Genomic DNA, 15,959 nt, shown 5'->3' with positions numbered 1-15,959 from the left:
TGGGGCGAGTTACGCCCCGAGAGGGGAGAGTAGAGAAGGTAAGGCTTTCGGGACGGAAAGGAGAGAGGGAGGATCGTGAGCTAGGTAAGGCGTCCCGACCTAGGCCTTGGGAGGAAAGGGGGCGGGGGGGGGCGGGCAGCGGTATAAAGGTACACCTGAAACTGGCTGCAAGTAAGGTTCGGGTCGGAAGTGCTCACACCTGGAGTCTGGCGCGGGTGGGTGGAAGGTGGAGCCCCACCCCGACAAAGCCAGGCCAGCAACCGGCCCAACCCCACCACAGCTCGACTTCCTCCTCCCAGCGCGGTCGGCCTGCCCTTCTCGAGCACCAAATCCCCTCAGTTAGCTCCGCCCCGCCACTGGAGGAGGGCGGGTGGGGGCGTGGCCCGCCCACTCCCTCGTCTGCGCTTAGTCGGCGTCCGCGTCAGCCGGAGCCCGACGCGTTGACGTAGCACGTCGACGTAAGTGACGCGCAGGCCCGGGCCGCTCCTCCTTCCTTGAGTGAGTGCCGGCCCGGTCTGGGCGGGGGAGAAGAGGGCGGGCGAGGGAGGGAGAGGCGACCCGGGAGTCGTAGTGGGCCGCGGGCCGGACCGGGTCCCGGCGCGGCGGGAGCCAGGGCCGGGCCGAAGGGCTTGGCGGGCCGTTAGAGGGCCGCGGCGGCTGTCGGGTCTCCTCCCCTGCCGGACTTGCGCGCCCTGGAGCCCGGAGCCACCGGCGCTGTGCCCACCCCGCTCCAGCTCGCGTCTCCCGACTCCAATTAGGTCAGGCTCGGAGTCCCGCGGCCGCGGCTCCGGCCCCCAACGCGCGGCGGCCGCCCGGCTCGCCTTTCTTTCTTCCCTTGCCTTCCTCTCCTCTTGTCTCACCCTCCCCCATTCTTTTCGCGTTGCTGGGGTTTTGTTTTTTGTTGTTTTATGCTTTAGGGGTTTTGTTCCTCAGCCTGAGCTCATGGGTGTACATTATCATGCTCCTCTTTTGTAGAACAGCCCGATGGCCATGGAGGCCGAAGAGACGATGGAATGCCTTCAGGAGTTCCCTGAACATCATAAAATGATCCTGGACCGATTGAATGAACAGCGAGAGCAGGACCGGTTTACTGACATCACCCTGATTGTCGACGGTGAGTAGCGTGGTGGGCCGAGGAGCGAATTTGTGGCTTCAGGTCTTCTCTCCCCTTCCCCCATCCGCCTTTTTTATCCACCTTCTATGGACTCCCTATCGAAAGTCTGCGGACGGTGTGCTCTGGAACCCGAGGACACTTATCAGTGTCCCTTCACGTAGACCATGCTGCAGAAGGATAGTCACGCTTTCAACATAATCATGGCATTTTAATTCTTGCAGCCTTTTGAAGTGTTCGCATTGTACACTTGAGTGCAAGGTGGCGGGGATAGGGAGGATGTCTCTAAATGTTTGGTTAGTAGACTTCTGCTGCTAAGCTGCTTTGAGCAGTCTTTCACAGGAGTCATTTGGGAAGTGTTCTTTCTAGTTTCCCAAATGGTCTTGGAGGGAAAATGTGAGAGATTCCTTTGCAGCACTGGTACCCCCTTTGGTAACCCCCAAAATATAATGCGGTCTTTACCAGTCTTAGGAGTAGTCATTATAATGGATGCAAACCCAGCTTGGGTATCTTTTCTGTTTAGTGAAAATAGACTTCTTGAGGCAAGCTATACTTTATTATAGCCTACAGCTGGTCTGCTGTAGGTTGAATTTCCAAATATTAGGCCTACTAAAATGTTTTCCATAGCAAACACATCCAGCTTGGTGCTTATTCTGTGTTTTTTTCTTCTCTTTTCAAATGACGTATAACCTTTTGGGTTGTGTTTATATTTAGCAGTTTCAACTGAATAGGATATGCCTTTGACTTAAGTGGTACCTCCTGAAATGTTGTAAGGTGGCCTTTATAAAGCTGACTTAATAAGGCCCTTGAGGTAAAGATCCTGCTTCATGTCAAATTGAGATTTAAATTTGTCAAGATAGCTGTCCAAAATATAGTTTTATAATTATATTACGAAAGACCTATTTTACTTTAATTTCTTAACTTGTTTTATAGTTTTATATTTGATTTTTGTGAATATGATGATTTTATTTTGTTTTTTCTCTAGGACACCATTTTAAGGCCCACAAGGCTGTTTTGGCTGCTTGCAGCAAGTTCTTTTACAAATTCTTTCAGGAGTTTACTCAGGAACCTTTGGTGGAGATAGAAGGTAAATGCTTGTTTTAAATACAATATTTAGCAAGCATTATAATTTGATGAAGAAGTTTTAGGCAGTTAATTTAGCAAAAGATACCATGGGAAACAGGCATCAATGGTTTCTATTCGGTGACTGGTTAAATTGTTCTTTTGACACCTGAGAATTCTTACTTTTAGTAATGTGCTTCGTAAAATGATCTTCCAGGAAAAACTCTTACGTTAAATGGTTGGTCTCTTAAAGGAGTCTTTTTCATTGCTAATACCAGTGCTCACTGTCTTTTGAAAACATGTATTAAGAGTGAATTTCCATCTTATTTAGTGGGCTTATGTTTCAGACTGGTCCAGATGCTGCAGGCCTCTGTATTAGCAGCGTGACATGCACAGTGTGAAATGGGCTGTCATAATATGGAAAAGGCTATAGGAAGGATTACCTGAAGTAGCATTCAGAAGAAGTTCTAGTGGCTATAGAAAGTCCAGGATGGAAGGGGGTCATCTACTAGATACTGTCTTAAAATAGAAATTTTTATACTTGTTTGACTTTTTGTAATAATAGCTCACTAAGTGCCAGGTATTATGCTGTGTAGTTTGTGTGCATTTTCTGAGGTTCACAGCAGTGCTTTGAAGTAAGTGGTTTTATTTCCAATTCACGTATCAGGGAGCAGGCTATAAAAGGTTACTTGACTGAGGTTGCCCAGCTAGCAGGGGATTCAGTTTTTGCTATTAATTCTGCTGCTGCAATACCTAGCCCTCTACCCCTCAATCCAAAACTGTAGGAAATAAATCAGCTTACCTACATAAATACAGGGTTCTTGAGTTTGGGTTTTGTATGTCTCTCAGTGTGTATATATACTCTGTTATGAATGGGTTGCCTAGAAACAGTATTCCCTTGGAAAAATTTGGTGTCTAGGAGAGTAAAGAAAATGTAGAGTTAAGAGTATTCTCTTATTTTGATAGTTCTAGCTTACCTAGCATTCTGGCTGATATCCATAGATAGATTATCTTTGATTATCTGTGATGGACAGAGCACAGGCATGATGGAAATCCTCAAAGCTTACTAAAGTGAGAATCCATCAGCCTAGATGGTGTTTCTGTTACAAGCCAAAGTTTTGTCCATTTATTCACCTGAGGTACTGAGACCCCAGGCAGGTTACTTTATCTCAATTGCATATTTGCCTCTTCACCTGAAAAGTGGGTTAATAGGCTTGTACTGTTGTACTAATGATTAATTGAAATAGCATCTGCAGAGTGCCTGGCGTAGTGTTTGGTGCACTGTCAAAGCTTAATAGATTGGAGCTGTTTATCAGATTTAATACCTATTATAATGTACCATGCCAGACCCAGGAAATGAGAAATTGATTAATAAGACAGCCCTTGGAGAATTTGCAAATTTAATCATGGATGAGCAACAGTTAAGGAGTGCAAAAAATGTTGCAGAGAATTTTGTTGCAGAATGGTGTCACTAAGGAGGGAGGATGAGTGGTTTAGTTTACTTTAGAGAGAAGAAGGATTTCAAAGATGAGTCAACTTCTGGGCAGAATCTTAAGTCAAAAAATAAGTGGCCCAGGCTAGAATATGCATTGCTGGTGGAGTGTGGAGTACTGACCTACCTGAAGAAGTAGGGTCTTTTCTTCTGAAGACTAATCACCTTGGGATTATCTCTTGTACTTCTGATGTGCTCTGTCCATTATAGTACAGGACACACAACTTTCAGTATTTAAACTATAGAAAGTAAGAAAGAAAAATGTAAAAACATTCTTTCTGTTTTTGTTATTTGCCAGGTTCAGGTTTAAAGAATCAATTTGGCTCAATGTCTTCTTAGGCCCTTAACTTTGGAATTGCTGTACTATCTGGCTAGGTCACCTGGCTGTACTTAGAAAACTTGACTTGTAGTCCCAGCTTTACTGTTTGTCAGTTGTGTAACATTGGACATCTTAGCTTCCCTTTTTCTCTTTTAATCTGAAGAATATGTCAAGTAATTTTGGATTATGTCATGGGCATTATTTTTTTCCTTTTTTTTTTTTGGTCTGTGTCAGGTTGTTGAGGCATGCAGGATCTTTCGTTACGGTGCAAGGTTTCTTTGTTGCGTGTTTGGGCTTCTCTCTAGTTGTGGCATGTGGGTTTTTCTCTCTCTAGTTGTGGCGTGTGGGCTCTGTAGTTTGCGGCACGTGGGCTTAGTTGCCCCGCAGCATGTGGGATCTTAGTTCCCCAATCAAGGGATCAAACCTGCATCCCCTGCATTGGAAGGTGGATTCTTTACCACTGGACCACCAGGGAAGTCCCTGTCATGGGCATTTTGAATATTATGTTTTGACACTCTGTGTGCTGTTAGAATCATCTGGAGAATGCTTTTGGTTTTTGTTGTTGTTTTGTTTTGTTTTAGCAGACAATCAACCTCATTATGTTCAGACTGCCTTGTGTGGACTGTGGATCCAATTCCAATTTAGTTTTCAAAACCTTTGTTGTTCTGTTCAGGTCCCAGGTGTGCCGACCTGGGTGGTAGTCCACACCACAGTGTAATTCTCAAAGCCTTTGCTGTGCTGCCTCACATCATTTTTGCACGCGTGCAGCTGGGTGGTGAGCTCAAGACTGCATACACAGATTTAAAGGGCCGCTCTCCAGCTCCCTCCTGATGGCCTCTGTACTTAGCTCCCCTGAGCTCCCTTTCCTGGTCCTCTGGAAGACTAGGAGGTTAGCCTCCCTGTGCTATCTTACATTTTCTGCAGTGGAATCCATTTTCTGGATAATAACATGGTGAGAGAAGAAAATAACAAGAATTCTCTCCATGCTCTTCAGATGATAATCTCTTTCCTAGTTCTCAGCCAGAGAGAACTTTCTCTTAGGGTTGAGTTACCTGCTTGGTGGCAGCTAGCTATAGATGTGCAGCGTCAGAACTGGGGCTTGTCTTGAGGGAGGGCTGAGAGAGGAATAAAAACCAGCTATTTTTCCCCACCCCCACACACTCTCCATCCCCTTTGCTGGTTCTCCAGCCGGAAAGAGTTTCTCTTGGAGCTTTTTCTGTCTGCACCTGCTACCCAGTTATGGGAGTTGGGCTGTCCTCAAGCTGGGTTATGTGGGAGGAAAAATATAAAACCAGGAAACTTACTGCTGTTTTTTGAATTTTGATTTCTCTCCCCAGTCTCTTTGCTTCTGTTTTTTCTTCGGAGTCCTTGTATATTTGCTTTATGTATTCTTTTCAGAATTTTTAGTTATAATCAATGGACAAGATAGGGTGGCGTATGCATTCTTCATCTTAGCTAGAACTAGAACTCCCATCTGTAAAATAGGGATGGTTCTTGTCTTTAGCTGCTCATTAGAAACACCAGGGGAGCTTTTGCAAGTACTAATAGCCCGGCTATTTCTCCAGATCAATTAAATCTGGTCTTTGAGGGGTGAGATCCAAGCATCTGTATTTAAAAGTTCTCTTGGTCCTTGTTATTCAAGGTGTGGTCTGAGGATCTGTAATGCGTGGGCATCACCTGTGAGCTTGTTAGAACTGTAGAATTTCTCTCCACCCTAGACCTACTGAATCAGAACAGAATCCTCAGATGATTCCTTTGTACAGCAAAGTTAGGGCAGCACTGCCCTAGGACAAGTCCGGTATGCAGCCAGTGTTGAGAACCACTGCCTTATAGGGTTTTGTAAAAGCAAATATATGTAAAGAGAATTTAAATTGAAATATGCTCTATGAGTATAAACTGTCATTAGATGCAAGCTGAGCCAGCTCTCTCCCTGTTTTCTGGGTCCCTGGTGAAGTAAGTTATCTTTGATTAGGACTGCAGGTTCACCTTTGATTTAAGTCAAAATTGTTGTCCTTGAAGCCAGTTGCATCCCACCTCAGCTTTGTGACTTGGATTCACACCATATAAAATCTTCAGCAGACATTCACTCCCTTTTTCAGAACACAACAGCCTTCTCCTAACCCGAGCCTCCAATTTTCCAAATCCATTCTTTACTTCTCCTGAAACCACAGATCCATAAGCACCTAGTTTCTCTCAAACAGCAACTGTACCATCGCGTCCAAAATCTTAGCCCCTAATATCAAGGACAAAACATCCAAGCACATATTCATACATTCTATTTGAGTAGGAGTTTTCCACCAGTTGAGGAATTCTGTAAGACTAGAGAAATTCCAGAATGCCCACCCTCCACTTTTGCCTCTTCCTAAGGGGAAAAATGACTCAGGTCAAGATGTTTATATTAACATTTTTCTTAGATACTTCCTTAGAAAAATTGTATATTATGAAAGGAGTAAGGAATTGAGAAAATGGGCTGACGTTTGAAAGTTACTAAACTAGTCCTAATAGAGTATAAAATATTTTTGCAGCTGTACATCATCTACCAACCCTTCACTTACCTAGGCAGGTGTTATAAGTTTGGTTCCTGTTAGCTAATTAGGTCAGTGGGTTATTCCTAGGACCAGTTTTGGACTGGCCACATAAGAAGCACTTAGGGTGGGCTTCCCTGGTGGCTCAGCGGTTAAGAATCCGCCTGCTAATGCAGGGGACAAGGGATTGATCCCTGATCTGGGAAGATCCCCAATGCCGCAGAGCAACTAAGCCTGTGCGCTACAACTACTGAGCCTGCACTGTAGAGCCTGCGAACCACAACTACTGAGCCCGTGTGCCTAGAGCTTGTGCTCTGCAACAAGAGAAGCTACCGCAATGAGAAGCCTGTGCACTGCCACGGAGAGTAGCCCCGCCCGCCGCAATTAGAGAAAGCCTGTGCGCAGCAATGAAGACCCAGCGCAGCCAAAAATAAAACAAATAAATAAATAAATTTATTTTAAAAAAGAAGCACTCAGGATGCTTATAAAAAACAGTTCCCTATCCCAGTTTTGATTTTGGAGATCAGGGACCCATGCTTAAGTCTACAGGTGATTCTGATTAACCAAGATTGAGAACTAAGTCCACAAATTCTTGGAGGCCAGTTGCTTCTTGAAATTACTAATTTTTAGAATTTTCTATGGTAATCCACTGTGTGTATTACATAATACTCCCATTGGGGTCTGGGGCAATATCCTATAAGCAAATAATAATCCAGTGTATTATTAATAAGCATAGCTTATTAATATTTACTCTAAGTGGAATGAAGATTATAAATAGCCTCATGTCAGTTCAGATCAAATTTTGCTGCCAAATTTATGGGAAAACATCTGGTTTTAAGAGATTTGGGGGACTTTGGAAATATGAGTAAAAGATTGCAGTCTTGTAGTGAATGAGACATGGGTATTCAGACTCTTCCAAGCAAGAATGTTTCCTACCATCATCCTATTTAAACATCTTTATCATGGACTTTGGAGTCAGGCCATCTGGGTTTGATTCTAGTATTATCACTTAATAACTATGTGACTTTCACAAGTTACTTAACTTCTCTGTGCCTCAATTTCCTCATCTGTAAAATGGGGATTATAATAGCACTTCATAGAGTTGTCAGGAGGATTAAGTCAGTTGATGATTTGTAAAGTGTTTAGAGTCCTGCCTGATATGTATAGTAGGCATACATATGTGTGTTTGATTAAAAATCAAAATCTCATTCTGCTTCAGGAAAAACTTACACATTGTTTTTAGGAAAGATTTCTGTTGCACTTTTAAATGTTTGGTCAAAACACCTTAAAAAAAACCCAGCAAAATCTAGTTGTCTGTTCCTCAGGCTACTCTCATATACTAAAGAACATGGTTAAAAGACAACCAGGAGGGGCTTCCCTGGTGGCGCAGTGGTTGATGAGAGTCCGCCTGCCGATTCAGGGGACATGGGTTCGTGCCCCGGTCCGGGAAGATCCCACATGCTGCGGAGTGGCTGGGCCCGTGTGCCATGGACGCTGAGCCTGCGCGTCTGGAGCCTGTGCTCCGCAACGGGAGAGGCCAGTGAGAGGCCCACGTACCGCAAAAAAATAAATAAATAAATAAAAAAGGCAACCAGGAGAAAAAAGATTAGGGGACCCAATAAATTAGCCATTAATGAATCCAGTCATTTTTAGTTTGCTTATTTGGTAGCATGTAACTTGGTCATATTACATTATATTTTATGGTGCTTCTCAATATTCAGATTGTTTTCAGGCATTTTGAAGATGAGTTTTCTGAGGCTCAGAGGTTCTGACTTGCCCCAGATTGCACAGGTCATGGAGAGACTGAACTGAAACTTGAAAGTTGGCTTCCTGAGCGATATTTTTTCCTAACACATATAGAAGATGGTGGATATTCCACCAGTATTCTTACTGTTGTCCTGAAGGCCACATTCAGGTGTACATGGGAAGAACAAAAATATTTTTTCTTTTCCTATTTTTTTTTTCTTTTTTGGCCCCCCAGGGCGGCTTGTGGAATCTTAGTTCCCCAACCAGGGATTGAACCAGCACCCTTGGCAGTGAAAGCGTGGGGACCTAACCACTGGACTGCCAGGAAATTACTGTTTTGTATTTGTAATTGTGCATATTGTGTGCAGCTTGGTCTTGGGCATTTCTTAGCATGAAAAAAATCTATAAAAACAAGTTTTCTCTTTGTTCCTGTCAATAGCTTTTCATAGCCTTGCATTAGCACACACTGAAACAATATTATATAGCATTGAAGAGCACAGAGAAGTAGAGTATCATTTTGGGCCAAAATTTAAACAAACTTGCAAAGAAAGCTTGGAATTGTGGAAGCTTAATTCTGAGAGTGACTTTAACCTTTATCCATTTATACCTACTTTGTGTGCCTGCATTTTAGGAAGCATTGTGTTAGATACTGTGAGGTGGGTGTAGAGGCAAATTTCCGTTAAGTAGCTTACAGTCAAGAGTTGTCCATGAATTTTAACTATAAGACCAGGTACAGAGTTCAGCCTGAGGGAACTATTAAAGAGGTTCGTTAAAGATGTGGCATTAAAATTGGTCCTTCAAGGGTGGTAGGATTTGTCGAGGTAAGGTGATTAAGAATTCAGGATGGAGGGTGTTAAGGAAGGCAAGGAAATTCTTAGAAAGTGAAGGGTTTGTCTGAGGATCAGTATATAGTGTAGGTTTGATATAGTTTAAAATTTGGAAGGAAAAATAGTGGTAAGTAGAAAAATAATGTGAAGGACCTTGAAATAAAGGCAGAATGGTACTGAACTTTATTTGCTAAGCTTTTGAAAGCTATTGATGATTGTGGAGCTGAGTTGACACGGAGCTCCCTGGCAGGCAACATAGCATGTCTGATGTAATAGCCCATTTGTGTATTTGAGTGATAGATTTTACCGTTCTGTAAGAGCCTTAGGAAGTCTTTGGGAAAGATCTTAAAGTAGTTTGCTAGTTAGTGCTGAACTTGGCTACAAAATTATTATACTGTAAATGAGAATTCTGCCAGGAAATTATCTTCCAAAATGACAAATACTAATCATTTTCCAAACGCTTGGCTTCTGTTTTTTTCTTTACTAAATGTTACAAGATTTGAATCAATGTGAATACATGTTAATGCATGTCTTTTTTTTTACAGGTGTTAGTAAAATGGCCTTTCGTCATTTGATTGAGTTCACATATACAGCAAAATTAATGATACAAGGAGAAGAAGAAGCCAACGATGTGTGGAAAGCAGCAGAGTTTCTACAAATGCTAGAAGCTATCAAAGCCCTTGAAGTCAGGTAATTACTTATTTCCTTAATGGGGAACAAATAGTTATATTCAGTCATGTCCACCCTGACTGTTAGTCAGGAATTTATTATGTCATGCCATAAGGGACTGATTTCTTTAGTGAGGCAGAGATAGTTATATTCAGTCATGTTCACCCTGTTAGTCAAGAATGTATTGTATGTATCATGCTGTAAAGAACTGATGTTTTGAAATTAAGAGTATGTATTTAAGGATCTATGAAGTTCTACTGGTTGATTCTTCTTTCCCTCGCGCTTGATTTCTTGTCCTTATGTAAAAACTGTGCTAATATTAACTCAAGTAGCATCTTTTGTTTCTAATAAAATAAGGAGGACTAGGCATCTTTTTAGGAGTTCTCTGGGTTCCTATAAACTATTCTGTGGATTCAGGTTGTTAATTGTACCAAGATTTACTCTAAAAATGGTTTGGCTTACAGAGATTAATATGGTACTGTTTAAAAATAAGTGAGGAGGGGCTTCCCTGGTGGCGCAGTGGTTGGGGGTCCGCCTGCTGATGCAGGGGACACGGGTTTGTGCCCCGGTCCGGGAAGATCCCACATGCCGCAGAGCGGCTGGGCCCGTGAGCCATGGCCACTGAGCCTGTGCATCCGGAGCCTGTGCTCCTCAAGAACTGTGACCTTCCAGAACGGCCCCAGGAAACAAAAAAAAAAAAAAAAAAAAAAAAAAAAAGAGGAAATCGGTGAAGATAGAAGAAATAGGCCAGGTGGAAGTGATAATCAGTGAAGTTAGAAATGTGATGGCCAAAATGCATGCTGTTTAAGTCTGTACACTTGCTAGATGGGCTGAGTCTAGCTCTGAGTTCTGAAGTACCTAGTGCAAAGAAAAAGGGGGAAAAAACACCTCAGTTACATTATTTACAATAAGATGAGAACAAATCACTTGTTTAGGAGCCATTCTTGGTATTAAAACACACAATTTCTCATAGGAAGTTATTAGGAAAACATTAAGTGATATAATGAATAAAGACCTCAGCATCTTACATAATGAATAGTGGCATGGTAGTATCTAAGAACAAGAGCTCTGGAGTTAGACTGCCTCGGTCTGCTATCAGCTGCTGTTTCCTTATCTGTCAGATGGGGATAAAAATGGTACTTTCTACATAGGATTATTTGTGAGGGTTGAATGAATGAATGTAAAGTGGTTAGCATGGAGTCTGGCACAGGGGTTGTTATTATCTCCTGGCTTTGTTTCTTGTGACCCTCATTATAGGTCATTGGTATAACACTAAAGTGCAGTTTGGTAAAATCAGTTTCACATGGGACAGAATGATCTAGTCTGACTCATTGATGTGGTTCAGTCAAAAGATATAACTTAGAATAACTAAGAAATAATTGAACTGTAGTCATCCAAAAATACTGTTTCTCCTAATGAGCTTTTAATTAGCTTGGTGACAGAGTTCAAGATTAGACTTTTCTGACAAGAGCGTGGTGTGTATATTGTCTCTGATGACTAGTGCTTGGCACATAGTAGGTGTGCAGTAAACATGTATGAATGGATGGATGGGTGCATGCCCATTAAAACCAAGCCAGTATTCTCCTGCAGAGAGAGCTAAGACACAGATAGCAAAATAGAGGTGTGTTGAGGATATATACCTGATTAGGTCATACCTTCTCAATATGGAGGTAGACTAGGGGAATATATATGCATGGGGCAACATCAGATTTGTGGTTAAATCCTGTATGAGAACTTTTTGTTTTGTTTTGTTTTTTGTTGTTGTTGTTTTTTTTTTTGAGGTACGCGGGCCTCTCACTGCTGTGGCCTCTCCCGCTGCGGAGCACAGGCTCCGGACGCGCAGGCCCAGCGGCCACGGCCCACGGGCCCAGCTCCTCCGCGGCATGTGGGATCCTCCCGGACCAGGGCATGAACCCGCGTCCCCTGCATCGGCAGGCGGACTCTCAACCACAGCGCCACCAGGGAAGCCCTGTATGAGAACTTTTTGTTTTGTTTTGTTTTTTGTTGTTGTTGTTTTTTTTTTTGAGGTACGCGGGCCTCTCCCTGCTGTGGCCTCTCCCGCTGCGGAGCACAGGCTCCGGACGCGCAGGCCCAGCGGCCACGGCCCACGGGCCCAGCTCCTCCGCGGCATGTGGGATCCTCCCGGACCAGGGCATGAACCCGCGTCCCCTGCATCGGCAGGCGGACTCTCAACCACAGCGCCACCAGGGAAGCCCTGTATGAGAACTTTTTGTTTTGTTTTGTTTTTTGTTGTTGTTGTTTTTTTTTTTGAGGTACGCGGGCCTCTCCCTGCTGTGGCCTCTCCCGCTGCGGAGCACAGGCTCCGGACGCGCAGGCCCAGCGGCCACGGCCCACGGGCCCAGCTCCTCCGCGGCATGTGGGATCCTCCCGGACCAGGGCATGAACCCGCGTCCCCTGCATCGGCAGGCGGACTCTCAACCACAGCGCCACCAGGGAAGCCCTGTATGAGAACTTTTTGTTTTGTTTTGTTTTTTGTTGTTGTTGTTTTTTTTTTTGAGGTACGCGGGCCTCTCCCTGCTGTGGCCTCTCCCGCTGCGGAGCACAGGCTCCGGACGCGCAGGCCCAGCGGCCACGGCCCACGGGCCCAGCTCCTCCGCGGCATGTGGGATCCTCCCGGACCAGGGCATGAACCCGCGTCCCCTGCATCGGCAGGCGGACTCTCAACCACAGCGCCACCAGGGAAGCCCTGTATGAGAACTTTTTGAAAACATGTTCTGTGTGGTCCCTTTGCTGCTCATGGTAGCGAGTAGCATCTTACTACAGGGAAAGTCCTAAGTAACAGAACATTGGAATATATTCTGTGACAACAGCCCAGGTTGGATTTGGTAGGCATTTAATTGAGTTCATGTGTCTAGTCATTGTAAGAACAGCTGGGTACAGCTGTTTTACTAGGCCTATTTAGAACCTTTTAGAAGGGTTATTATTATAAGACTGGGATCCTTATAATAATTATAACCGTCAGCACTTTACAATATAAATATAGTAGCATGTTGAATTGTTTCATGAACCGGTTAGGCATGCAGTATACTCTGAAGAATTCTTCAGAAAGATAGCAGTATTACATGTTGGCTATTTATAATTGGCTGTGTATAATGTTATACAATTTAGGAATAAAAATTACATAATGTAGTTGTGTTTAAATCAACCGGTGAAGGCAACTCTATATTGAGTAGACTATTGTATAACTGTTTTGTGGGTACGGAAGGTGAATAAGGCTCTTCTCACATTTGCAATATGCAAGTGTTTTTGGAATATAGTGTACACTTTTTGAATGGCACTGAAAAAAAATACTAGGACCTTATTTTGCTGAAGTGGCATCATTGTTTATTTAAAACTGTAGGAGAAGGTTCCTGTTATTTGTTAGGAAGAAGCATTTGCCTTACAGGTTTTTTCCTCCCCAGCCTTTTAAGATGTAATTTACATATAATACAATTCACCCATCTTAATGTAGAGTTTGAATTTTGTTAATTGTACACAGTAGAGTAACCACCACCACAATCAAGACATAAAAACATTCCCATCACCCTTAGTTTTCTTATGACCCTGCAGTCGACCCTGATGCCCAGCCCCAGGCAACCAGTGACCTGATTTTTATCACTGTGGCTTTATCTTATTTAGAATGTCATATAAATGGATTCCTAAGGTGTGTAGTCTTTCGTCTTTGACTTTCTTCACTTAGCGTCACGTTTTAGAGGTTTGTCCATGTTGTTGTGGGTTCCTTTTTATTGCTGATTATTATTCCATTGTTTGGATATACCATCTGTTACGGACATTTAGGTTGTTTCCAGTTTTTGACTATTACAAATAAAGTGGCTACGAATGTTTGTGTGTAGGTCTTTGGACATATGGTTTTATTTCTCTCAGTAAATACCTAGTATTGGAATAGCTGGGTTGCATGGTAGATGTATTTAATTTTTTTTTAAGAAACTGCCAAACTGTTTTCCAAAGTGATACATTCCAACTTGCAGTGTATGAGAGTTGCAACTGCTCCACAGCCTTGCTAATACTTGGTATGATCATACTCTTTCATTTTAGCCAAGTTGGTAGGTATATAGTGGTTTTAATATGCATTTCCCTAATGACTAATGATGTTGAGCATTTTTTCATGTGCTTTTTTGCCATCTGTTTATCTTTTTTGGTGAAGTATCTTTTGCCCATTTTTAAAATTGGGATATTGTCAAGAACTGACAGGTGGAAGACTATTCTATTTGCAAGCTAATAAGTTGGCCTGCCACATTTTTATGGGTGCTGGCAGAAAACATGAAACTCATGAGTCAGAAATGACTTTATTTCTCTCACAGCATATGGAGCAGCATGAGTTTCATGTTCATATCAACATGAAGCTCATGCTGCCCCCCCCGCCCCGCCCTGAGTCCAGTGGGGAATGATGCAGTGGCCTCGGTGTGTACCATGCTCACAGTGGTTTACATCACAGTTGAGGAACTCTGGGCTTTAGGAAACCTAAATCTTTTATAATGAGCTGTAAGCAAACCTGCCCAGCTTTTGCCCCAGAGGGGCTGTTATCTTTATTATTCTGTATAATAAATGAACCTGCCCTCCACTCTGGTGGAAGACAGGCTCTATTTTCTAAGGCAATTTGCTGTACAGACAACCTTGAAAAGATAGAACAAAAGACTGCCAGTGTGTTTGTGTATAAGATATGCAGAAACATGAGGGATCCATGGAGTTTTCTTCTACACTGTTTGAGCTTTTGGTGAATTTTCCCATGAGCACACTACTCCATGACCACTCTGATTAATCTGACAAATAGGGGACTGGGACCTAATCCATTCAGTTTTTCTTACACTGGATTTGATTAAGACAACTGTCAGCAGCACTCCAAGTAGCAGGATGTGGCCACCCTGCAGTGCTAAGCTTAAGCGTGCACCTACCCCCCCCCTAAGGTCCTGCACTCAACCAACTGAACAAATCCCTAGAAAGCCAGGTTAGTTTGTGTATTGACTTTTCTACTTAGCCCTAAACATTAAGTATAGCAAGATGGTTTAGCAATTGCACAGTCTGAGCATTGGTCCACAGCGGGGATGTCTAGGGCAAGTCTAGCCTCCGTAATAACCCTGGCCAGTGATTTGAGGCTGACATGAATACCTTCCAGAGCCCAAGTAGTGTCATTGATCACATTCTCTTGAGTCAGGCACAAATTTTATACCACCTTTTTTTTTTTTTAAGCCGGGTGCGGGCCTCTCACTGTTGTGGCCTCTCCCGTTGCGGAGCACAGGCTCCGGACGCGCAGGCTCAGCGGCCATGGCTCACAGGCCTAGCCGCGGCATGTGGGGTCTTCCCGGACCAGGGCACGAACCCGTGTCCCCTGCATCGGCAGGCGGACTCTCAACCACTGTGCCACCAGGGAAGTGCCACCTTTTTATTTGGATGACTCCCATTGTAGAGAAAACTGCCTGTAGGGCTTGCATAAATAAGTCAGTTATTCCTCCAGGACATTCCCCCAAGTAACCAAGGGTAGCCTCACTTTTGGCCGCCCAGGCGGCATGTGGGATCTTAGCTCCCCGACCAGGGATTGAACCCGTGCCCCCTGCATTGGAAGTGCGGAGTCTTAACCACTGGACTGCCAGGGAAGTCCCAAGGGTAGCCTCATTTTGGAGAGACCTCCATGGTCATCTGAGAACTAAAGTGATCTACCAGTGGTGTTTCCCTAAACACTGGATGGTCCCTTCTTCCCACCTCAGAGTTGCAAGGCATATTTTTGGGAGGGAAGGAAGTTAGTACCTGGCTTCCATACAGGAAGTATAGTTGTTTTTGCCCCCAAAGGGGGACCTTCATCAATCAGGGGCACAGGTTGACATTGTCACCAACGTTGTCTCCCTCTTTCCCAGCTCAGAATGATTGGGTCTAGGCCTTGTTTTTGGACTGAATGTCTGAGGGCAGCCAGTTCCTGAGCACCTGGATGCCAGCTGAATGGCAGTCAGCCACCTCACGAACTGAGCCTCAGCTTTGGGAATGGTAGTGGGCCAACATCTTGTGTTTTGCATGGGGCATGCAGGACGTTTGGCCATCCCTTGCTGTTTGTAAAATACTTCTCGGTAAAGTTAAGGGAGATGGCGATCCAGTTGTCAGAGCCCTCTGGCGTGGGATGGCAGATCCAGCATGTTGCAGCAGTTCGGGAGAGCTGCATGAGAGCCTCTTCCTACCTGAGGAAGTCTCTAAGAGCGGT

At 43.9% G+C, this 15,959-nt stretch overlaps 1 protein-coding gene across 2 annotated transcripts in view; it reads left to right on the top strand.

Moving 5' to 3' along the window:
* Nucleotides 1–469: 469 nt before the first annotated feature.
* The window catches only part of ZBTB35 (zinc finger and BTB domain containing 35), a 33,125-nt gene continuing 17,635 nt past the window's right edge, over nt 470–15,959 (top strand). Inside the window, exons 1-4 of one of the 2 annotated variants that reach the window (XM_007447630.1) lie at nt 470–498; nt 976–1,114; nt 2,097–2,198; nt 9,628–9,772. In XM_007447630.1, the coding sequence (XP_007447692.1) occupies nt 985–1,114; nt 2,097–2,198; nt 9,628–9,772 (377 nt within the window). In that variant the 5' untranslated portion in view covers nt 470–498; nt 976–984. Of the gene's footprint in view, nt 499–975; nt 1,115–2,096; nt 2,199–9,627; nt 9,773–15,959 lie in introns of those variants that run through there. The other variant, XM_007447629.1, reaches the window with a different exon arrangement.

The sequence above is a fragment of the Lipotes vexillifer genome, unplaced genomic scaffold, assembly GCF_000442215.2.
Source record: "Lipotes vexillifer unplaced genomic scaffold, Lipotes_vexillifer_v1.1 scaffold386, whole genome shotgun sequence".
Taxonomy (NCBI): domain Eukaryota; kingdom Metazoa; phylum Chordata; class Mammalia; order Artiodactyla; family Lipotidae; genus Lipotes; species Lipotes vexillifer.
The sequence above is the reverse complement of the archived record's forward strand: the minus strand, read 5'-3'. Positions and strand labels throughout refer to the sequence as shown.